The 25,162-nt window shown below is 44.2% G+C and overlaps 1 protein-coding gene across 1 annotated transcript in view; it reads left to right on the top strand.

Moving 5' to 3' along the window:
* The first annotated feature begins 10,903 nt into the window (after positions 1-10,903).
* ITGAM (integrin subunit alpha M) overlaps positions 10,904-25,162 on the top strand; it is a 53,826-nt gene continuing 39,567 nt past the window's right edge. Inside the window, exons 1-6 of the mRNA XM_080678522.1 lie at positions 10,904-10,982; positions 12,510-12,615; positions 18,344-18,447; positions 18,756-18,826; positions 19,008-19,125; positions 24,988-25,118. Coding sequence (XP_080534648.1) covers positions 10,919-10,982; positions 12,510-12,615; positions 18,344-18,447; positions 18,756-18,826; positions 19,008-19,125; positions 24,988-25,118 — 594 coding nt within the window. The 5' untranslated portion in view covers positions 10,904-10,918. The remainder of the gene's footprint in view (positions 10,983-12,509; positions 12,616-18,343; positions 18,448-18,755; positions 18,827-19,007; positions 19,126-24,987; positions 25,119-25,162) is intronic.

Genomic DNA, 25,162 nt, shown 5'->3' with positions numbered 1-25,162 from the left:
GATCTAACCTCATAAGTCTTCTGATAATGATTTCAAAAGGAAATCGATGTTTACAAAGGGAGTGGATCTTAGGTTAAGCAATACCAAGGGAAAGGCTTTAGGCCAAGGCAGATCAAAAGATTCAACATTTTTTTCCAATTGAATTTAAACTACTTTGATTTGTCTGTAAAGCCAGAGGACTGGGGGTGATAAGTGCAATGGGGATGCTGCAATATTGACCACATTTTGCATTCCTGGTATAGAATTTGTCTTGTAAAGTGGGTCCTCCAATTGCCAAGTAGAAAAAATGCTTTCTCAAAGTATTTTTTAAAAATATATTTTTATTGATTTCAGAGAGTAAGGGAGAGAGAAATAGAAATATCAATGATGAAAATCATTGATCGGCTGCCTCCTGCACACCCTACTGGGGGTTGAGCCCATAACCCAGGCATGTGCCCTTGACCAGAATTGAACCCGGGATCCCTTCAGTCTGCAGGCCAACGATGTATCCACTGAGCCAAACCGGCTAGGGCTCTCAAAGTATTTTTGCAACTGTGGCTGTAGCCCTTCCACATGGGAATGCTTCTACCCAATGAGAACACATAGAAATAACCACTAGGCCATTTTTATCCTTGAAAAAGAGGCCAATTGGATAAAATTTATTTTTCAAACCTCAAATAGGCCTGATTAGTTTCATGTTTCCCATTTGTAAAGAGAGATTTCCTTACTTTAATTATTCATTTAATCATAGTGACAAAGGCTTCACAAGCAATTTCAGAAATTTAAATGCTTAGAACCAAAATTTAGCTTTTTCAATCTTAAGAAGGTTTGGTTTACCTAAGCAATCAAAGATTTGATAATATAGACCACAAGAAATGACTTTAAATAAACATAAATTTTTGTTTTTGCCTTTATAATTTCTTATCAAGAGCATATTAATAGTGCAGGAAAATATGTCCTTTTAACACAGAGAGAACCCCAAATTCCAACTCTGTATCAGCATACTTTTTAGAAAAAGGAACTTTATTGATTTTTAGAGAGAGAGGAAGGGAGGGGGAGAGAGAGAGAGAGAGCGAGACATCAATCAGCTGCCTCCTACATGCTCCCTATACTACATGCTCCCCACACTATACATTGCTCCCTATAGGGAATCAAGCCGGAAACTTGGGCATGTGCCCTGACCGGGAATTGAACCTGTGACCTTTCAGTGCACAGGATGATGTCCAAGCAACTGAGCCACACTAGCCAGGGCTGTATCAGCATACTTTTAAAATTAACTTAAATAAATCCGTTCCAATTTTAGTTAGTTTGACCATACATAAGATTTCTTTTTTGAATTTCTTTCTTCATTAACCTGCAACATACACAAACCATCTGCAATATTCATAAAACTTTCAGCTTTTGTTCTTTTTCCTTTCTTATTCTAGAATAATTATTTTACTCTAGGATAAAATCACACTCTTTTCCTTCAGCAAAATGTATTTCCTTTCCTCATACCTTCTTTTATCAAGCACATATATCTTATTCTCTATATGCAATCATTTTCAATCACTCTAACATCCTAATCAGGCCTTATCACAAGTATCTGGATCTTAATAGAAGACTTTAAGGAACCAAAGGATTTTGGAAACTGCTAAAATTTCACCTAGAAATTCTTATTCCATTTATTTCCATAATCAGTTTTAGATAACTTTTAATAATCATTTTTAGATAACTCCTTGAAGGTTTCACAAGACTGAAAAGTGATAAGCCATTATCTCTAAAGATATGTCTGTTTTAATTAAGCCAGACACCTTAAACTAGATTTTATTCACTGAATATTAATTCTAAATTATGTGCAGTTAAAAAGCAATTGGGTTGCCTTTGGCTCAGTGCATAAAGAGTAGGCCAGCAGAAGGGTCCTAGGTTCGATTCTGGTCAAGGGCACATACCTTGGTTGCAGGCTCAATCCCTATTCCTGATTGGGGTATGTGTGGGAGGCAACCCATCGTTGTGTTCCTCTCACATCAGTGTTTCTATTTTTCTGTCTCTCCACTCCCTTCCACTCTCTGGGGAAAAAAAAGGGTCTTAAAAATGGTGGCTGAGGGGAGAACCAAGGTGGTGGCATAGATAAACACGTATACGTGCTGCCTCTCACCACCACATCAAAATTACAACTAAAAGGCAGAACAGCTACCACCCAGACCCACGGGAAAGCTGGCTGGGTGGAAGTCCCACAACCAGAGAGGTGAAGAGGGCACAGTGAGACTGTAGGAGGTGCGGAGGCGCGGATGTGCTAGATGTGCTGCTCTTTTAACTGGGAGGGAGATACAAGCTCCCGACTGCTCTGAACTCCAGTTCCGGCCAAGACTCTGGGGACCCAGACACATATGGGGAGAAACAGGACTGTCTGGCATCGGGACAGGAACGCGAGGGCGGCTTTCTCTCAGAGGTGCTCGCAGCGATTATTGTTCCTGCATGGGGACGCTGGACGTGGAGACCCGGGGACCTCTCAGGTGCAGGGTTGACTGGGAGCCATTGCTATTTGCTCTGCCCTTGTGATTCCCAGAGACCCCGCCCCACCCAATTTACAACCCCACCCAAGCTGTGTGCATCAGCTTTTTGCATATGAATGGCCTGTCCTTTCTCTGCCTAAAACCTGTCAAACTGCAGCTGGGTCAGAGAGCCCCAGAGCTTCCAAAAAAAGGCCCAAGGCCCGGCAGCAACAGTCTGCCTTGCTTCACAGCTGGGCCTCGTCTGGGCACTTCCAAACCCCATACAAAGAGGAGGAATCTGCAGATGTCTCTGTAGCTCCTGCTGGGTGGCCCCAGACAGTGGCTGACTTGCACCTCCTTGGGGATCCAAGAGCCAGTGCACCCAATGGTCAGAGTGAGACCATACCAGATTATAACTCTTCACATCCATAAGAGACACTCTCAAGGGGCAGACTCAGTGAGCACCAAAGCTCCACTGAAGCAAGTCCTGCCCCATAAGGGTGTCTCCTGCGCAACAGATCTTCCAGTATAGACACAGCTGGTCATCACAGCCAATTAGCCTGGAGGTCAATTCCTCCCAGTGAAACCAACAGCTATCAAGGGTTTAACTACAACAAGACTGTGCAAACAACTCACAAAGTGGTGCACCAAGAGCATCCACCTCAGGTGACTGGGGAGGCTGAACCACTGGGCCCTATAGGACACCTACCACACAAGGCCACTCTATCAACTCAAGGAGACTTAGCAACTACCAAGTACATAGAAATAAACACAGGGAAGCAGCCAAAATGCAGAGACAAAGAAAGAAATAACAAATGAAAGAAATGGATGAAAGCAAAATACTGGATATAGAGTTCAAAACCACGGTTATAAGGTTACTCAAGAATCTTCTAGAAACCTCTGAGAAATTTACTGAGATCCTCAAGGATATGAAAAAGGACCAATCAGAAATTAAGCATACATTGACTGATATAAAGAATAACATGCAGAGATTCAAAGCAGACTAGAGGATCCCAAGAATCAAGTCAAAGATTTGAAATACGAAGAAGCGAAAAACACCCAACCAGAAAAGAAAAAAGAAAAAAGAATCCAAAAATATGAAGATAGTGTAAGGAGCCTCTGGGACAACTTCAAGTGTACCAACATCTGAATTATGGGGGTCCCAGAAGAAGAGAGAGAGCAAGATATGGAAAACCTATTTGAAGAAATAATGACAGAAAACTTCCCCCACCTGGTGAAAGAAATAGACTTACAAGTCCAGGGAGCACACAGAACCCCAAACAAGAGGAATCCAAAGAGGACCACACCAAGACACATCATAATTAAAATGCCAAGGGCAAAAGACAAAGAGAGAATATTAAAAGCAGCAAGAGGAAAACAGTTAGTTACCTAGAAGGGAGTACCCATATGACTGTCAGCTGATTTCTCAACAGAAACTATGCAGGCCAGAAGGGAGTGGCAAGAAATATACAAAGTGATGAATAGCAAGAATCTACAACCAAGATTACTCTACCCAGCAAAGCTGTCATTCAGAATTGAAGCTCAGATAAAGAGCTTCACAGACAAGAAAAAGCTAAAGGAGTTCATCACCACCAAACCAGTATTATATGAAGGGTATTCTCTAAGAAGAGGAAGAAGAAGAAAAAAATAAAGAGAAAAAATTATGAACAACAAAGTGACAACAAATACATATCTATCAACAAGTGAAATTAAAAATCATATGAATAAAAAACCTAATGAACAGAACAGACTGGTGAATGTAATAGAATCAGGGGCATGGAAAGGGAGCAGACTGACAATTCTCAGGGGAAAGGGGTTGCAGGGGGTGCAGAAAGAGATTGGACACCTATGGAGGAGGTCAGTGTGTGTGCATGTGTGTTGTGTGGTAGGGGAGAAGGCCTGGAGTGGGGTGAGAACCAGGTGGAGGGAGCTATGGGGGGAAAAAAGAGGAACATCTGTAATCTGAACAATAAAGATTTTAAGAAAACTTAAAAAAATGGCAGTTAAGTAAGTGGAAGCTACACTAACACTCTCCTAGGACCAAACTGGAAATACAACTAAAACACAGAAAAACCACTCTGAAAAATCAACTGAAGACTAGCTGGAGAGAGCCCTGATAACTAAGGATGGAAAGTGGAGACCACATAGAGACTGGTAGGAAGTGCAAAGATGCAAAAGGGCTGGCTGGGCTCCCCCAGACAGCAGCTGAAGGTCTGGAGGGATATCTCAGCTGTGGGGTGTTCCCATTCAGAACTCTTGGGTCTAAACCCCAAGATGGGCTACCCAGCCCAGAGAACCAGAACTGAGATAGGTGCCCACAGAACATCTGGTTGTGAAAAGCAGGAGAGTTGCTGTCTACAGGCACCCTTTTAAAAGGCCAACACACAAAATTTCTTGTGCAGCCACTCACCTTGGGCTCTGGCAGAGGGAGGGCAGAGTGGACTGGAGTGTGTAAGGAGAGTCCAGGGTTGGGGGCTCTGGGGTTGGAGCTTGGAGGGCAGCCACCCCAGTTTCTTTTGCTGAGTTGTTTCCTCACTGCGGAGGAAATCTTTTTCCATGGACCTTTGGTATCCAGGCAGTTTTTGCCTTGGGGAAGGCAGTTGCCCCACCCTATTGGAAGATCTATCACCCCACCCTGTGGTAGATAGCTTGAGGCTAATCAAGCCAGAATACAATCAGACTACCGACAGAGGTGGGTCTCCAGGGGCTTTGAGTCTTTGCCTGATCTCCTTCTAGGCCTGTGCTAGGAAAAGCAGACCCTGGTGCATATCTTGGTCCTTTCCAAAGACACCCAGGCCCAGCAGAGAGAGCCACAAGCTTTGGATTGCTGATAGCTCCAAACAGGGTACTCAGGGCCTTTCAGAAACAGTGTCTGAAATTGTTCTGCACTAGAGATTGGGAGCTGTGGCAGATATACCTAATACATAGACACAAACCCAAACAGGCAGTCAAAATGGGGAGACAAAAAACCAACCCCAAATGAAAGAAGAAGAGAGTTCTCTAGAAGAAGTGCTAAACAAAATGAAGATAATAAATTTATCAGATATAGAGTTCAGAATAATGATGGCAAAGATCTCAACAGCATGAGAAAAGATATAGTAACTATGAAAAAAGACCAGTCAGAAATAAAGAATGACATAGCACTATTAAAGAACACATTGAAAGGAATACACAGCAGATTAGGGGAAGTTGAGGATTGGATCAGTGAATTAGAAGACAGGGTAAAAAAAAATCACCCAATCAGAGAACCAAAAAGAAAACACCAATTAAAAACAGGAGGACAGCTTAAGGGAGCTGAGGGATGACATGAATCGCAACAATATTCACATAATTAAAGTGCCAGAAGGAGAAAAAAGTGAGCAAGGGATAGAGAAAGTGTTTGAAGAAATAATGGCAGAAAACTTACCTAATCTGGTGGAGGAAAAAGTCACACAAGTCCAGAAGGCACAGAGAGTCCCAAGCAAGAAGAACCCAAACAGGTCCATGCCCAGACACATCATAATTAAAGAGAAAGAGAGAATCTTAAAGGCAACAAGAGAAAAGCAAACTGATACCTACAAAGGAGTTCCCATAAGGCTGTCAGCTGATTTCTCATAAAAAACTCTACAGGCCAGAGGGATTGGCATGAAGTATTCAAGGTAATGAAAAGCAAGGGTCTGAAACCAATATTACTATATCCAACAAGGCTATCATTAAAAAATAGATGGTGAAATAAAGAGCTTCCCAGACAAAAAAGAGGTTAAAGGAGTTTATCACCACCAAACTAGCACTGCAAAAAATACTACAGGGACTGCTGTAATGAGAAGAGGAAATATATATATATGGAGAGAGAGAGAAAGAGAGAGAGAGAAACATAGGCATACAACATTAAAATGGCAATTAATAAGTAGCAACTTTAAATGTAAATGGATTAAATGCTCCAATCAAGACATAGGGTAGCTGAATGGATACAAAAACATGACCCAACTATATGCTGTCTACAAGAGACCTACCTCAAGACAAATGACTCACACAGGATGAGAGTGAAGGAGTGAAAAAAACTTTTCCAGGCAAATGGAAAAGAAAAAAACTGGGGTAGCAATACTCATATCTGATAAAATAGACTTCAAAATGAAGGCCATCACAAGAGACAACAAAGGTCACTACATAATACTAAAGGGATCGATCCAATAGGAGGATATAACCCTAGTAAACATATATGTACACAATATAAGAGCACCTAAATATATAGAAAAACTTCTAGAGGACGTTAAGGGAGAGATTGACAGCAATACAGTCATAGTAGGGGACTTTAACACCCCACTGACTTCACTGGATAGATCTTTCAGACAAAGAATTGTCAAGGAAACAGTGACTCTAAATGACTCATTGGATCAGATAGATTTAATTGACATTTATAGAACACTTTAGCCCAAAGCTGCAGAATGTACATTCTTCTCAAGTGCACATGGTCATTCACAAAGATAGATCACATGTTAGGACATAAAACAAGTCTCTATAAGTTCAAGAAGGTTGAAATAATATCAAGCATCTTCTCAGATCACAAAGGAAAGAAATTAGAAATCAACTATAGTAAAAACACTCAAAAACATTCAAACACATGGAGGCTAAATAGCATATTATTTTAAAATATGTACTTTTATTGATTTCCAAGAGTAAGGAGAGAGAGAGAGAGAGAGAGAGAGAGAGAGAGAGAGAGAGAGAGAGGAGAGGCAAACATCAATGATGAGAGAGAATTATTGATTGGCTGACTCCTGCATGCCCCACACTGGGGATCCAGCTCTCAACCGGGGCATGTGCCCTGACTGGGAATTGAACCATGACCTCCTGGTTCAGAGGCCAACACTCAACCTCTGAGCCACACTGGCCAGTCTAAATAGCATGTTATTAAACAATGAATAGATTATCAGTGAGATCAAGAAAGAAATAAAAACTTCTGGAAACAAATGAAAATGAACACACAATAACCCAATCTCAGCAAAAGCTGTCCTGAGAGTGAAGTTCATAGCACTACAGGCCTACCTCAAAAAACAAGAAAAATTAACAATAAACTATTTAACTCTACAACTTAAAGAATTAGAAAGAGAACAACAAGAAAAGCCCAGAGTAAGTAGAAGGAAGGAAATAATAAAGAGGAGAGCAGAAATAAATGACACTGAGACTAAACAAACAAACAACATATCAATGAAACCAAGAGCTGGTTCTTTGAAAAGATAAACAAGAATGATGAACCATTAGCCAGATTCATCAAGAAACAACGGGAGAGGAACCAACTAAATAAAACCAGAAACGAAAGCAAAGAGGTAACAACTGACACCACAGAAATACAAAGGATTGTAAGAAAATACTATGAACAACTATATGCCAACAAGCTGGACAATATGGATGAAATGGACAAATTCCTAGAAAAATACAACCTCCCAAAACTGAATCAGGAGGAATCAGAAAACCTGAATAGGCCAATAACAACTGATGAAATAGGAGCAGTAATAAAAAAACTCTCAGTAAACAAAAGCCCTGCTCCAGATGGCTTCACAGGGGAGTTTTACCAAACATTTAAAGGAGAACTAACACCCATACTCCTCAAACTATTCTAAAAAATGCAAGAGGAAGGAACACTTCCAAGCTCTTTTTATAAGACCAGCATTATCCTAATTCCAAAAAGACATTACAAAGAAAGAGATTTATAGGCCAATATCCCTGATGAACATAGATGCTAAACTCCTCAACAAAATATTAGCAAATTGCATCTAGCATTATATTAAAAAGATCATACACCATGACCAAGTGGGATTTATTCCAGGGATGCAAGGCTGGTACAATATTCACAAATTAATAAATGTGATACATCATATAAACAAATTGAAAGACAAAAATCACATGATCATGTCAATAGATGCAGAAAAAGCACTCAACAAAATCCAACACTCACTTTTGATAAAAACTCTCAGCAAAGTGGGAATAGAGGGAGCATACCTTAACATAATAAAGGACATACATGACAAATCTACAGCGAACATCATACTCAATGGGCAAAAACTAAAACTATTTCCCCTGAGAACAGGAACAAGACAGGGATGTCTGCTTTCACTACTCTTATTTAACTTAGTACTGGAAGTCCTAGCCACAGTGATAAGACAAGCAGAAATAAAAGGCATCCAAATCAGAAAGGAGTAAGTAAAAACGCTCATTATTCACAGATGACATGATATTGTGTATAGAAAACCATAAAGATTCCACCAAAAAAACTACCAGATTTAATAAATGAATTTGGCAGTGTAGCAGGATATAAAATCAACACTCAAAAATCTATGGCTTTTTTATACACCAATAATGAATTATCAGAAAGTGAAACTAGGTTGGCCAGTGTGACTCAGTGGTTGAGCATGGACCTATGAACCTGGAGGTTACAGTTTGATTCCCGGTCAAGTCACATGCCCGGATTGCAGGCTCGATCCCCAGTGTGGGGTGTGCAGGAAGCAGCCAATCAGTGATTCTCTCTCATCATTGACATTTCTATCTCTCTCTCTCCCTCTCCCTTCCTCTCTGAAATCAACAAAAAAATTTAAAAAAAAAGAAAAAAAAGAAAGTGAAACTAAACAAACAATCCCACTTACCATTGCAGAAAAAAAAAAAATTAAGATACTTAGGAATAAACTTAACCAAGGAGGTAAAAGACTTGTATTCAGAAAACTATAGGACGTTGAAAAAAAGATAGAGGAAGATGTAAACAAATGGAAGAATATACTGTGTTCACGGATTGGTAGAATCAACATCATTAAAATGTTCTTACTACCCAAGACAATCTGCAGATTCAATACAATTCTTATTAAAGTACCAACAGCATATTTCACAGATCTAGAACAAATGCTCCAAAAATTTATATGAAACCAAAAAAGACCCCGAATAGCCACAGCAATATTGAGAAAGAAGAACAAAGTTGGAGAATCACAATACTAAGGTATCAATTATACTACAAAGCCACCGTAATCAAAACAGCCTGGTACTGGCACAAGAACAGGCATATAGATCAATGGAATAGAACAGATACCCCAGAAATAGGCCCACATCATTATGCTTAATTAATATTTGACAAAGGAGCATGAACATACAATTGAGTTAAGACAGTCTCTTTAATAAATGGTGTTGGGAAAATTGGACAGATAACATGCAAAAAAATGAAACTAGACCACCAACTTACACCATACACAAGAATAAACTCAAAATGGATAAAGGACTTAAATGGCAGTGCGAGTGACCCATTTTGAAAGTCTCGCCCAATTGAACCTTGGATGACTCCAGCGCATCACTGTCTCACTGCAACGTGAGATCCTTCAGTGGGAACTGTTGAGGCCAGACAATCCACAGGACCATGAGACAATAATACGCTGCTCTTTTAAGTCGCTAAGATTTGGCATGCTTTGCTATGCAGCAATAGATGACTGGAACACACCCACGATCCTGCCATCCAGAGAGAATGACTATTAACATTTTGGGTTTCCCACACATGCATATTTTTAAACAGGTAATTTTTAAAACAAAACGTATAGATTTTTTTTTTTTCAGAGAGCAAGCGTCTATTTGTTTTGTTTATTAAGAAAGGAGAACTAGGGCCAAGAGAAAATGTGTTAGAGATAGAATGAAAAAAATCATTGGCTTGGGGGTTACATTAGCAGTCACATACAAGTTCCAGTTTGGTGTTCCATATATTTCATGAAAGGGTGCTCCTGTGTCTTTGAAACAGAAGCAGAAGCGACTAGATGGAACGTAAGGATATATCCCAGGTGAGGCATCATTCAACCACTTCTCTGCTGGTGGATATTGAGACTGTTCCGGTGTTTCACGATGAAAAGCAATGATGCAATGCACCAGCTTATGCATCCGCTTTGATTGTACTCCTGAGCTATTTCTTAGGATAAATTCTTGGAAGTGAAAATTCCTGGGCAAAGGGTTTGAGGTATTTTTTTAAAAAAAACAAAGTAATATAGGTCTCTGTGTCTGAGCTGTCCTTATGGATGGCTACAAAGGAGGACAATTCTGGCTGAAGGGTGCTCCTGTCTCCTTGGGCAGGAGGGCAGGGCATTTTGCAAAGCGTGCTTTCAGGGAGACCCAGAGGGTGACCTCCCACACTTGCATGGTCTGTGTTAATGTTTAGAACACATGTTCCAGGAGGCAGGCCCTGAGCCTACTTGGCTTGCTTTTCACAATGCTTTCACAAGCCCAGAAGCTGGTAGGCAAACAACACCTTTGAAATAGCGACCTTTCTGGTTTGGGTTAGGGAGCTGGGCAAGGTGGGGGGGTGGTTCTTGGTGGGTGGGGGGCGGGGGGGGGAAAGAGCTGAGTGTGGCCACAGGAGGGTGGTCAAGAATGCTATGTGCTAACTAAGCCCCCGCCCTCTTCCTTTGAGTCTCTAGCATATTTCTGCTTCGACTACTTCTCTTTTTATGTTCTTCCTGGCTTTGGTGATGCGCACAGTCACAGGGTGCCTGCTCTCTCCAGCCATGACTCATGGAGTCCTTCTCTTAACAGGTGTGCCAGGGGCCTGGGGCTGGGGAGGTGCTTAGGGTGAGCAGGAGGGGAACTTATGAGTCAGCGAGTAGAGAGAAGGGGTGCAGAATATCAAGGGGTTAGATTGGGGAGAGACAAAGAGGATTTGGGGAAGGATAAGAGATTCATGAAGGAGCGGAGAGTAGAGCCAGACCAAGATGAGATGAGCAGAGAGCTTGGAGGAAAGACTGAATTCATAGGCTGTGCAAGGGGGTTTGGCTGGCCCCTCTGCTGCACAGATGAGGAACCTGAGACTAGAGAGGAGAAATGACAGGCCAAAGTGTGCACAGCAGGTACTGGGTCCTCTCCTCAGAGTGTTTCTTCTTGGATCCCACCTCACCACCACTTTGCCCCCAGTTCTATTTCCTAAGGACCCAGGTGTAAATGTTTGTTGAATGATGGATGGATCAAATGATTTCAGTTTGTTTTCTTTTTATGCCTGTGTTTGTGGCGAATGAGCCAAAGACCAGGAATGAAATGCTTGCGAGTTCATAGGAAGGAAATTGCCTAACGAGAGAATTTAGGAACTTGGTCTTGGGCAAATCAGCAGGGTGGGAACATAGGGTGGGGCTCAGAGAGGGGCTGGAAGCCCGCGTTGGTGGGCTACGCCAGGGGTCAGCAAACTGAGGCCTATGGGCATAATGCAAAGGTTCCACCACTGACTTGTAGAGTCTGTGAGCCCTGGGTTGTAGATGGACATTTGTAATCGGTTCATGCTCGGGAACACTAATTTAATCCCAGTGACGTGAGAAATGTTATCTCCCCCAAAGAATTCCCTTTGTGTCATTAGCAAATTTGTATAACAAAAAGTGTACTCAATTATTATATTTTGAATCTCCTCAATGAAAAATTTGTGGGAATGCATTTGCTCTCTTGTATATAAGCACCTACCTATATAATACTTATATAATATCCTATATAATAAAAGGCTAATATGCAAATTGACTGAACAGCAGAACAACCGGTCTCTATGACACGCACTTATCACCAGGGGGCAGATGCTCAATGCAGGAGCTGTCCCCTGGTGGTCAGTGTGCTCCCACAGGGGGAGCGCTGCTCAGCCAGAAGCCGGGCTCATGGCTGGCTAGCACAGCAGTGGTGGTGGGAGCCTCTCCCGCCTCCACGGCAGCGGCCTAGGCCATCAGTCGGACATCCCCTGAGGGCTCCCAGACTGTGAGAGGGTGCAGTCCGGGCTGAGAGATCACCCCCTCCGAGTGCACGAATTTCGTGCACTGGGCCTCTAGTATAATATATAAGTATTATATAAGTACATAATATACTCTACTTGCCTGTGGGCCCACAGAGCCTAAAATTTTTACTATCGGGCCCTTTCTGGAAAAAGTGTGCTGAGCTCTGCCCCAGGCTCTCAGAGCTGCATGTGGGAGCCCCACATCTCCATGCTGGGTGAGGGTGAATCCCACAGGAAGATGCACGGAGCAGGGGGGCGAACTGCTTTCTTAACTATGTCCTTCTCTCCTCCTGACCCTCACCCCTCTGTTTTCCCTCCAGCCTTGGCCTTATGTCATGGGTTCAACCTGGACACTGAAAACCCAGTGATCTTTCGAGAGAATGCAAGGAGCTTCGGTCAGAGCGTGGTCCAGCTTGAGGGATCCCGGTAAGGGCCACTCATGGAGCTCCCTGCCTCACACATTTTCCCTCTAAGATTACATCCTTGAAACCTCCCCCCGCCCCCCGGCATTTCCTCTGTTTTTTATTTTGTTTTGTTTTTCTTGATTTATTTTTGAATAGTTAATGCCAAGGAGTATGATAGAGAAAAATCTCCCACATTCCTTTCTCCCAGTTCCTATCCTAGGAGGTTTTAAACATTTCCCCCCCCAATTACAGTTTACATTCAATTTTATTTTGTATTAGTTTCTGGTATACAGCATATACCAGCATAGAGGTTAGACAGTCATATACTTTATAAAGGGTTTCCCTGATATTGCCAACACCCACTGACACCATACACAGTTATTACATTATTATTGACTATGCTCTATGCTGTACTTTATATCCCATGACTATTTTGTAACTACCAATTTGTATTTAATCTCTTTACTATTTTTAGCCAGTCCCTCACCCTCCTGCCCCTCTGGCAACCATTAGTCTGCTCTCTGTTTCTATGAATCTATTTCAGTTTTGTTTGTTTAATTGTTTTGTTCTTTAGATTCCACATGTAAGTGAAATCATATGGTATTTGTCTTTCTCTGACTGACTTATTTTACTTAGCATAATCCCCTCTAGGTCCATCCATGCTGTCACAAATGGTAGGATTTCATTCTTTTTTATGGCCAAGTAATATTCCATTGTATATATGTACCACAATTTTTTTTTTAAATATATTTTATTGATTTTTTTACAGAGAGGAAGGAAGAGGGATAGATAGTCAGAAACATCGATGAGAGAGAAACATCGATCAGCTGCCTCTTGCACACCTCCTACTGGGAATGTGCCCGCAACCAAGTTACATGCCCTTGACCGGAATCGAACCTGGGACCTTTCAGTCCGCAGGCTGACGCTCTATCCACTGAGCCAAACCGGTTTTGGCCACAATCTTTTATTCATTGGTCTATTGATAGTCACTTGGGTTGCTTTTATAGGTTGGCTATTGTGAGTAAATAATGTTGCAATGAACATAGTGGTGCATATATTTTTTGAATCAGTATTTTGGGTTTCTTCTGACATAGACCCAGAAATGGAATCGCTGGTCATAAGGCAATTACATTTTAAATTTTTTGAGGACCCCCCTCCATACTGTTTTTCACAGTGGCTGCACCTATTTACATTCCCAAAAACAGTGCAGGAGGGTTCCCTTTTCTCCACATCCTGGCCAACACTTGTCACTTGTGGGTGTGTTGATGGTAGCCATTCTGACAGGTGTGAGGAGATATCTCACTGTGGTTTTAATTTGAGTTCCTCTGATGGTTAGTGACCTTGAGCATCTTTTCATGTCTATTGGGCATCTGTATGTCCTCTTTAGAGAAGTGTCTATTCAGGTCTTTTGCCCATTTTTAAATTGAAAAAAAAATTTTTTTTGATGTTGAGTTGTATGAGTTCTTTATAAATTTTGGATATTAACCTCTTATCAGATGTATCATTGGTGAATATGTTCTCCCATTAAGTATGTTGTGTTTTCATTTTGTTGATGGTTTCCTTTGCTGTACAAAACTTTTTTGTTTGCCCTGACTGGTTTGGCTCAGTGGATAGAGCATCGGCCTGCGGACTGAAGGGTCCCAGGTTCGATTCCAGTCAAGGGCATGTACCTTGGTAGCGGGCACATCCCCAGTAGGAAGTGTGCAGGAGGCGGCTGATCGATGTTTCTCTCTCATTGATGTTTCTAACTCTCTATCCCTCTCCCTTCCTCTCTGTAAAATATCAATAAAATATATTAAAAAAAACACAACTTTTTAGTTTGATGCAGTCCCATTTGTTTATTTTTTCTTTTGTTTCCCTTCCCTGAGTAGATATATCAATAAAAATATTGCTATGAGAAATGCCAGAGATCTTTTTTTTATTAAGGTATTATATGTGTACATATCTTACCATTGTCCCCCCAAACCCCACTCCCATACATGCCTCACCCCCCAATGTTTTGCATCCGTTGGTTACTCTTATATACATGCATGTATGTAAGTCCTTCAGTTGATCTCTTATTTCTCCCACCTCTCCCTAACCTTACTGCTGTAATTTGACAGTCTGTTTGATGCTTTACTGCCTCTGTATCTATCTTTTCGTTCATCAGTTTATAATGTTTTTCATTATCCACAAATGAGTGAGATCATGTGGTATTTTTCTTTCATTGACTGGCTTATTTCACTTAGCATAATGTTCTCTAATTCCATCCAGGTGCCTACAAATGGTAGTAATTCCTTCTTTTTTATGGCAGCATAGTATTCCATTGTGTAGATGTACCATAGTTTTCTGATCCAGTCATCTGCTGACGGGCACTTAGGCTGTTTCCAAACCTTAGCTATGGTAAATTGTGCTGCTATGAACATAGGGGTGCATATATCCTTTCTGATTGGTGTTTCTGGTTTCTTAGGATATATTCCCAGGAGTGGGATTACTGGGTCAAATGGGAGTTCCATTTTCAGTTTTTTGAGGAAACTCCATACTGTTCTCCACAGTGGCTGCACCAGTCTGCATTCCCACCAGCAGTGCACGAGGGTTCCTTTTTCTCCGCATCCTCACCAACACTTGTCGTTTGTTGATTTGTTGATAACAGCCATTCTGACAGGTGTGAGATGGTATCGCATTGTCGTTTTGATTTGCATCTCTCGGATAATTAGTGACTTTGAGCATGTTTTCATGTGTCTCTTGGCCTTCCTTCTGTCTTCTTTCGAAAAGATTCTATGTAGGTCCGTTGCCCATTTTTTTATTGGATCATTTATCTTCCTTTTATTAAGTTGTATAAGCTGCCTGTAGATGTTGGAGATTAAACTTTTATCAGTGATAACATTTGCAAATATGTTCTCCCATACAGTGGGGTTTCTTGTTGTTTTGTTGATGGTTTCTTTTGCTGTGCAAAAGCTTTTTATTTTGATGTAGTCCCATTTGTTTATTTTCTCTTTGGCTTTCATTGCCCTAGGGGCAGTATCAGTGAACAAGTTCTTTTGGCATATGTCTGAGATTTTGCTGCCTGTGGATTCCTCTAGTATTTTTATGGTTTCCCGTCTTATGTTTAAGTCCTGTACCCATTTTGAGTTTATTTTTGTGTATGGTGTAAGTTGGTGATCTAGTTTCATTTTTTTGCATGTATCTGTCCAATTTTCCCAACACCATTTATTGAAGAGACTGTCTTGACTCCATTGTATGTTCATGCCTCCTTTATCAAATATTAATTGCACATAGTGGTTTGGGTCGATATCTGGATTCTCTATTCTATTCCATTGTCTATATGTCTGTTCTTGTGCCAGTACCAGGCTGTTTTGAGAACAGTAAATGCCAGAGATCTTTATGCCTATCTTTTCTTCTAAGACTTTATGGTCTCGAGTCTAACATTTATATCTTTAATCCATTTTGAGTTTATTCTTGTATATGGCATAAGAAGGTGGTCGAGTTTCATTTTTTTACATGTACCTGTCCAATTTTCTTAACACCATTTACTGAAGAGACTGTCTTTACCCCATTGTATGCTCTTGCCTCTTTGGCAAGTGTTAATTGACCATAGAGGCATGTGTTTATTTCTGGGCTTTCTATTCTGTTCCATTGATCTATGGCCGGTTTTATGCCAGTACTATGCTATTTTGTTGTTGTTGTTGTTGTCAAATGATCTTTTAAAAAAATGTATGTTTTTATTGATTTTATAGAGAGAGGAAAGGAGAGGGATAGAGAAATAGAAACATTGATCAGCTGCCTCCTGCCCCCTACTGGGGAATCCAACCCGCAGCCCAGCCCATGATCTCTTGGTTCCTGGGTCGATGCTTAACCACTGAGCCACACCGGATGGGCTCAAATGATCTTTAAATTAACTATTTTTTTGTAGTTCTCAGCTAGCTGGGTCTTTCACTACGCCACTGCTGATGTCAGTGACAGCTGTTAGCACTGCAACCCATAGACTGGGCCGGCCCCAGGACCTCTTTAATAGTTCCAGAGAGTTCTCTAGCTAAAGATTGGTGTCACGTCTATCAGGTAATATTGACAATCTCATCAAAAGTGATATTTCCACGGTGCTTAATGTTTTCTTTTGCTTCTTTCTGTGAACACCCTTTTTGTCTTATCTGTAGCCCATTTTTCTTTGGGGTTATTGTTATTATTTTCCTTATTGGTTTGTAGGAGCTATGACTATAATGAGGGAAGTAGGCTGAGTATGCTAATCTCTCTCCCACCAGTTTAATCATTTGGTTTTTTTAACGTTGCTTATGGTAATTTATCACAGACAGAAATTTATTTAAAATGATTGTGTGGTTTAACTTAACCATATTTATTTATTAATTAAATTTTTTTTTGATGTCTGATCGTATTTATTTGTTACTTTTGACAAAAATCTCATAAAAATTCTCACCCAAGTATGTGCTTATTGATTTTATTTATTATTTTATTTTTCAAATATATTTTTATTGATTTCAGAGAGGAAGGGAGAGAGATAGAAACATCAATGATGAGAGAGAATCATTGATCGTCTGCCTCCTGCACGCCTGGGTTAGGGTTAGCCTGCAACCTGGTCATGTGCCCTTGACCGAATCAAACCCAGGACCCTCCAGTCTGCAGGCCAACGCTCTATCCACTAAGCTAAACTGGTGGTAAGGGAGAGAAAGAGAGAGAGAAGCATCGATGTAGAAACATCCATCGATTGCCTTCTGTATGTGCCCCAACTGGGAATCAAATCCATAACCTTTCAGTGCACAGGACGACCCTCCAACCAACTGAGCCACACCCGCCAGGGCAAGAAAAAACCTCATTTTTGACTGAGCTCAGACTTAGAGGTAGGAGCTCTCAGAGAGCACAGCCTAGGTCTCTTGGCAATCTGTTCCTTACGTTTTCCTGTAGCCTCCCTCGTCCTCTTGGCTAAAAGTTTAGCATATTCTGCGGCCCCTTCCTTATTTTCCTGCGTGCGCTGTTTCTTCAGAGCAGCACGCCCGCCTGGTGTTGCAGGCCCCGTGAGCAAAAAGACGCTGAGCCGTGTGTGCTTTGGTCCTAGTTTCTTAGCTTCTTTGTGGAGGGGCTTTCTCACAACACGCTGGTGGACATCATCTTCTCCAGAGATTGAAAAGTTTGTGGGTTCTGCTAGCTCTTTCGGGCCCCAGGCCAGGAGGCACAGCAGTATCAATGAGACCAGGAATATCTTTCTCCCCTTTTTTCTCCCCCAATGCAGCCCCTCACAGCGTGACTTTCTCTCTCCGTCCTCCTTGGTCTGTAACAGGAACGCCTCTCACACGGCCGCGGGCGACTCACCGTGGCAGGACACCTGCTTCACGCGAAACTTTGTTTGTAGTTCCCACCACTGACTCCGACTACATAACCCTTCCAGCCTCTGTGGCCACCCGCTTCTCACAAAAGGTAGAAGTTTGCGACCATCGCCCTCGTCAGCGAGCAGAATTCTGGCAGCCGGTTACTGGGAAAGAGATGCCCCGCTTCATGCTAAGTAGCCGCCACCTCTGGGTGCCACGAGAAGAGCGAATGGAACCATTTTTAATAATCTATTTGTTTTGTGTCCTTCCCACGCTGAGATTTAAAAATTTCCCAGGTTTTCTTTGTTGAGCCCCCTGTCTCTAGGAATTGGAGACGCTGTGCAGGTTGGCTCCCACTTCCCCGGGGCAGGACTTCTTCCCTGGTCTCCTTCTCTCTCCACTTGTCCATTTTCTCGGATTCCTGTGGCAATCTGTTCCCAACTCTTTCCGCAGGGTGGTGGTGGGAGCCCCCCAGGAGATAAAGACCGCCAATCAGACGGGAGGCCTCTACCAGTGTGACTACAGCACGTCTTCCTGTGAGCCCATCCAGCTGCAGGGTGAGCCCCGCCCCTTCCTAAGCCGGGCCAGGGTCCTCCTGTGCACATCCCTGGACTTGCCAGGCATTCCCTTTGTTCTGGGGGGAGGGTCTGCGGTTGGGGCCCCAGGGGTCAGCTCCCAGCCTCTGTGTTGTAGGTCGACTCTACCCCAGGCACCCTCAGGCACTCCTTTCATATTCTTTTCCCATGACCCGGGTGCCCCCTTGACCTGCCAGCCTGTGTCTCCCAGGTCGAGGTGACCCCTGTCTAGCTTCTACTCAGGCCCTTTCATCTCCTGAATGTAACCATGTACATGCCTGTCCTCTCAGTGCCCCCGGAGGCTGTGAACATGTCCTTGGGTCTGTCTCTGGCATTTGCCACCAGCCCTTTCCGGCTGCTGGTGAGTTGCCCTTGGGTTACAGGAGGGTCTGAGGGGAGGCGTGGAGACCTGGGGCTGTTGGGGCTGAGGTCTTGAAGAGGATGGAGAAGTTGGAGTAAAAGGACAGAAAGCAGGGGACAGGGCCCTTCCCCCCATCCCCGCCCTCCCCCGCCCCTGCCTCGACCTACACCCTGCCTTCCAGGCCTGCGGCCCCACCCTACACCAAATGTGCAAGGAGAACACCTATGTGAACGGCTTCTGCTTCCTGTTTGGATCCAACCTGCGGCAGCCACCCCAGAGGTTCCCAAAGGCCCTCAGAGGTAGGCTGTGTTTGGTATCGAGTGAAGATGGGCAGCAGGAGACTGGAGGCAGGGACAGCACTGGACTGGGGACCGCTCATAGTCTGGCCATGAGTTAGAAGTCTAGGTCTTCCGAAGAGAGAGAGAGAGAGAGAGAGAGAGAGAGAGAGAGAGAGAGAGACACTTGGGTGAAGTGCTAGGGTCTTGCACTTCAAGAAAAGTCCTGATACAGCCCCTCATCTTTGTAAGGTGACATTCCAAACATTGTCCTTAGAGTAAGTGCCTTAGTCTCCTGGCCAGAGCCTCCGAAGCTTCAGGTGGTGAGGCCCTGCCCACCTCTCCAGCTCCTCTCCCACCCTTTCTCCCACAGCCTCTGTGCTCCAGCCACACTGGCTGTCTTTCTTCTCCAAGAACCACACCCAACAGCCCCTGCCTCAGCGCCTTTGCACTCACCATTCCTTCAGCCTGGCCTGCTCTTCCCAAGACCTCAGCTGACAACCCATTATCGCCATCTCAGCTCAAATGCCGCCTTGTCAGAGGCCTTCCCTGAGGGCCCTTCCAGCCAGCCCCACCCTGACTCCTGCCACATAGCCCTAGTTACCGTCCTCGTGTCTGCATTTCCATTTTCTACGTGTTTCTCATCTATCCTTTCTTCTGGAATGTCGGCTCCATGATAGCAAGGATGTTGCCTAGCTTGTTCACTGCTCTATGCGTTTGTATTTATTGCTTCAGAACAAATTCCCCCGAATGCAGCAGCTAAAAACAAGATTAATTATCTTGCAGCTTCTATGCATCAGGAATCTGGGCGTGCCCTCGCTGGGTGCCTCTGCCTAAGGGTTGCTCATGAGATGGAAGTTAAGTTGTCACACCAGAGCTGTTGTCTCATCTGAGGACTTGACTGGGAAAAAGCCACCTCAAGCTCACTTCCAGGTTGTTGCACCGAGGCCTCGGTCCTCACTGGCTGGTGGCTAGAGGCTTCCCCTAGCTATTTGTCACACGGACCTCCACAGTGAGCAGTGAGCACCATCGCAGCTGGCTTCCCTCAGGGTGGGGATAAAGATTGAGAGACAAGAGAGAACAGGCACCCAAGCAGAAGTCACAGTCTTTTCATAAACGAATCTCAGAAGTTACAGCTCAGAACTTCTGCAATTTCTTCGAAGTGAGTCAAAAAGTTCAGCTGAGCCCAGCCGGCATGATTCAATGGTTGAGCATTGACCTAAGAATCAGGAGGTTAGAGTTTGATTCCCGGTCAGGGCACATGCCTGGGTTGCAGGCTTGATCCCCAGTGTGGGGCGTGCAGGAGACAGCCAATCAATGATTCTGTCATCATTGTTGTTTCTCTCTCTCTCTCCCTCTCTCTTCCTCTCTGAAATCAACAAAAATATATTAAAAAAAAAAAGTTCAGCTAAGCTATAGCTGGTTTGGCTATGTGGGTAGAGCATAGCTGTGGACTGAAGGGTCCCAGGTTCGATTCCAGTCAAGGGCATGTACCTTGGTTGCAGGCTCGATCCAGGCCCATGTGGGAGGCAACCAATCAATGTGTCTCTCTCACATCAATGTTTTTCTCTGTGTCTCTCTCCCCCTCCCTCCCATCTTTTCTAAAAATGGAAAAATATCCTCAGGTGAGGATTAACAACTCACTCACTCACTCACTCACTCACTCACTAAAAGAGAGTGTCATTCTATTTAAAAAATATCTAGTTAAAACTCAAGAGGAGGTGACTATCTTGGCCGTTGCCTACCACACCTGGTTCCCTAAACACTTGTTGATTGAAAGTGAGCGAGTGGACCTTTTTTTAAGCTGCTCTCTGCCGCTGCTTTCTCTCATTTGCCTGGCCATCTTTTTGCTTGTCTCCACGTTGGTTCTGGAACCAAGGGCAGTGTCCTCCGTGTACAGTTTCTTCCCCTTACGCTCTGTTCCTCTGCACGCCACTCTCACCGGATAGCTACCTCCTTCTTCCCAGAGAAAACCACGCTGCCAGGCGGGAACTCCCTCCAGGCCCCCTCTCCTCGTCCAAATCCCCTCGAAGGCACCAGGCACCGTCTCACTGGGGTTAGAGGAGGCCCTGTCGCGGCCTTTCCGGGAGTGAGTCTCTCGTCTGGGCCTCAGAGGTTCTTTCACGTCACCGACCTGGGGCTCGTGTCGTCAATCACTCATTCCCTCCAGGACGGTAAATGTCTCCCATTCCTTTGAATGTAAACCTGCTGCCGATACCCACATCTTAGAAACAACCAAGGACTACAATTTATACCAATAAATATAACCTTCCCCTCCCTGCTCGCTGCCCTACCTTCCGCCCACTCCCCTTCCCTTCACCAAACGTCTTCAAAGGGCTTTCTTTCTCCTTTGACTCCATCTCCCCCACGTCCTGACCTCACGCTTTGACATCTGGCTTCTGCCCATCCGCTGCACCGACCGTACTCTTGCAAATGGCATCTGTGACCCTGAATGGCGAGCATCTTTCTGTCCTCATGTTCACTGATCTCTCTAAGGCAGCCGTGGGCAAACTACGGCCCGTGGGCCGGATCTGGCCCGTTCGGCTGTTCTATCCGGCCCGCGGAGCCGAAAGAGCGGAGGGTTCTCTTGCTCTCCCCTCCGCTCCTTTACTTTGAATTTATATTAGTTCATACAAACACTCCATCCATGTTTTTGTTCCAGCCCTCCGGTCCAGTTTAAGAACCCATTGTGGCCCTCGAGTCAAAAAGTTTGCCCAACCCTGCTTAAGGTGACCTGCAGACCTTCCTTCCCCACACACCTCAGCCTCAGGTGTCCCACCCTCTCCCCTCCCCTCCTCTTCCTGCTTCTCCCCTGCAGAGGGTTTCTGCTAAGCATCATTGCCAGGCCATCTTCCCTGCCTGCCCTGCCTGCCCTGCTTCCCCTGCCTGCCCACCTTCCCCTGCCTGCCCACCTTCCCCGCCTGCCCACCTTCCCTTGCCTGCCCTGCCTGCCCACCTTCCCTTGCCTGCCCTGCCTGCCCACCTTCCCCGCCTGCCCTGCTTCCCCTGCCTGCCCTGCCTGCCCACCTTCCCCGCCTGCCCACCTTCCCCTGCCTGCCCTGCCTGCCCACCTTCCCTTGCCTGCCCTGCCTGCCCACCTTCCCTTGCCTGCCCTGCCTGCCCACCTTCCCTTGCCTGCCCTGCCTGCCCACCTTCCCCGCCTGCCCTGCTTCCCCTGCCTGCCCTGCCTGCCCACCTTCCCCGCCTGCCCACCTTCCCCTGCCTGCCCTGCCTGCCCACCTTCCCTTGCCTGCCCTGCCTGCCCACCTTCCCTTGCCTGCCCTGCCTGCCCCCCCTGCCCAGGGCACCGGTGACAGTTTCTCTTCCCTCCATGTGTTCTTCCTGCCTGACGCCTCCACTTCTGTGGCTTCAGCTCCCATTCTCACATCTCTCTCTTCGGTCCTCACTCTCAGGAGCTCAAGACTCTTCTTTGAAAAACCATTTCTGTTTCTTCTAAGATGCACTTGGTTGGAAATTCAATGGGCACTAAGGGATAGACTGTGAGACTCTCCGTCTTGGGTCCCCAGCATCTGCTTCCTTTCTGGAGGCAGCCCTGCTGCCTGCTTCTGTGTCGTCTCTAGAGATGCTCCATGTATGACAATGGTGGCATGCTGGACACACTGCACTGTGCCTTGATGATTTTTAACGTATCTTTGAGATTAAAAAAAATTTTTTTCTGGCTAATTTTTGTATATATTCCATATAAACCTTAGAATCTGTTTGTTTACTAGTATTTTTAAAATTTCTTTTTAAATCCTCACCCGAGGGTATGTCTACTGATGAGAGAGAGAAAGAGAGAGAGAGAGAGAGAGATGTGAGAGAGAAACATTGATTGGTTGCCTCCTGGGGATCGAATCCACCACCTGGGCATGTGCTCTGACTGGGACTCAGACTCACAACCGTTTTGGTGCAGCAGGCTGCCAAGCAACCGAGACACTTGGCTGGCGCTGCTTGTTCATTTTTAAAAAGCCAATACTTTTGGGTAATTTTAGTTTTTTAATGTCCTACCATAAAAATTGACCTTTTTTCTTCTTTTAAAAAGTTTATTTTTTAATTACTGTTGATATATATTATATTAGTTTCAGGTGTACAACATAGTGATTAGGCATTTATGTGCCTTACCAAGGGATCACTCCGATAAATCTCTTACCCGTCTGACACCATGCATAGTTATTACAATATTATTGACTATTTTCCTTTGCCCTGCCTTACAGCCCCATGACTATTTTTAGTGTACAGTATCATGAATTTTAAGAAATGTATCTATTTGTGTGAAAACAACATGAACAGGATGTAAAAGAGTTCCACTCCCCCCTAAGAAAACCTTTCTGCCTTTATAGTCAGTTGCCTCCCCCACTTCACCCCTAGCCCCTGGTACTCATTGATCTGTTCTCTATCACTATATAGTTTGTCTTTTCAAGAATGTTATGTACATGGAATCATAACCTTTTGAGTTTGCATTTGGGATTCACCCACATTGTTATGTGTGTCAGTAGTTCTTTCCTTTTTATTGCTGAGTAGTATTCCATTGCACGGATTTCCCACAGTCCCATTCACCGATTCATCCATTCACTCATTGAAGGATGTTTGGGTTATTTCCACTATTTCACATCATGAATAAAGCTGCTAAAAGTCTTCACTCCTATGGCAGTCTTTCTACAACATAAACACATCATCTCTCTTCCTTCCCTAAGAACCATCAGTGGCTCCCCATTGCCTAAGGGGTAAAGTCATATTTCTTTTTTGGGATAGAGAGGCTCTTTCCAACTGTTTTTCTGCTTAATGTCATAGCCCCGTTTCCATCTCCATCATATAGGTTTACCCGGGTAGTTCCAGGTCCATTCCTGGATTCTGCCAGAATTCTTTAAGGCCCATCCCCTTTGTATCAGTCGGGGTCTCTACTGGAACAGGTGGCACACTCCAGTTAAGATAACTCAAAGGGACTATTTACAAAGGGATTAATTATAAAGATGTGGTAGGGTCTAAGCTACTAGGGACAGTCCAGGAACCCAGAGCCAGCAGAGCTGTCACCACCCCTGAGCTGATAAGACAAGGAAACGGAAAAGTCACCAGAATCCAGAGGAGAGGAAGTGTGTGGAGCAGGCCTCCTTGAGAGGAAGGGAGATCTGCTGAGGGACACAGCTGACTAGAGCAACCTTGCAGGGAGGGAGCCAAGAGGAGAATACTCTGATCTCACTTTTCTCCCTCCAGTCTCCTGTTGAAGCTCCTAACTGGGCAAATCCAACTAGAAACCAGAGGGTAAAAGAGCCCTGTTGCTCTGGACCAGGTGGGCCCACTTCTCCCAGGCTGCAGAGTGGAGTGGGGAGGGTAGAAAGTAGGTTTGGGGCTGAGGGCAGAAGGAATACCTTTATATGTGCTATTCCTCCCCTTCTCCCCTCGTAACTTGTTTCTTCCTTTGTATTCCTGGCAAATTATTTCTCATTCTTCATGAGGTAGCTCTAATATCACCACTTTCCCTGACTCTCTTGGGCAGAATTAACCAATTGTTTTTCATACCAATTTGTCCATGTTTTTATTTAAAAAATACGTTTTAATGGATTTTTAGAGAGAGAGGATGTGAGAGGAATATAGAGATAGAAACATCTATGAGAGAGAAACATCATCAGTTGTTGCCTCCTGCATGCCCACTATTGGGCAATCAAGCCTATATCCCGGTCATGTGCCCTGATTGGGAATCGAACCAGTGACCTCTTGGTTCATGGGTTGATGCTCAGCGAGCAACACCGGCGGGGCTGTCCATGTTTCCATTTAACTTGGAGATGGGTTGACGCTTGTTAGCTCTGAGCCTCATGGTCAGCAGCTAACCTACAGGTAGCACCGGAAGCCGAAGTACTTAATCACTCCACACTCTTTTCCGTGGTCCAGAGTGCCCCCAGCAGGAGAGTGACATCGCCTTCTTGATTGATGGCTCTGGCAGCATCATCCCAAGTGACTTTCAGCGGATGAAGGATTTCGTCTCAACTGTGATGAATCAGTTCACAAAGTCCAAAACCTTGGTGAGGGCCAATGGGGAGGTTAGGGAACAGCCCATGCAAGGCTG

The sequence above is a fragment of the Plecotus auritus genome, assembly GCF_963455305.1.
Source record: "Plecotus auritus genome assembly, chromosome: 7".
In the NCBI taxonomy this organism is placed as follows: domain Eukaryota; kingdom Metazoa; phylum Chordata; class Mammalia; order Chiroptera; family Vespertilionidae; genus Plecotus; species Plecotus auritus.
Note: the sequence above shows the minus strand (reverse complement) of the source record. Positions and strands in the feature narration are given on the sequence as shown.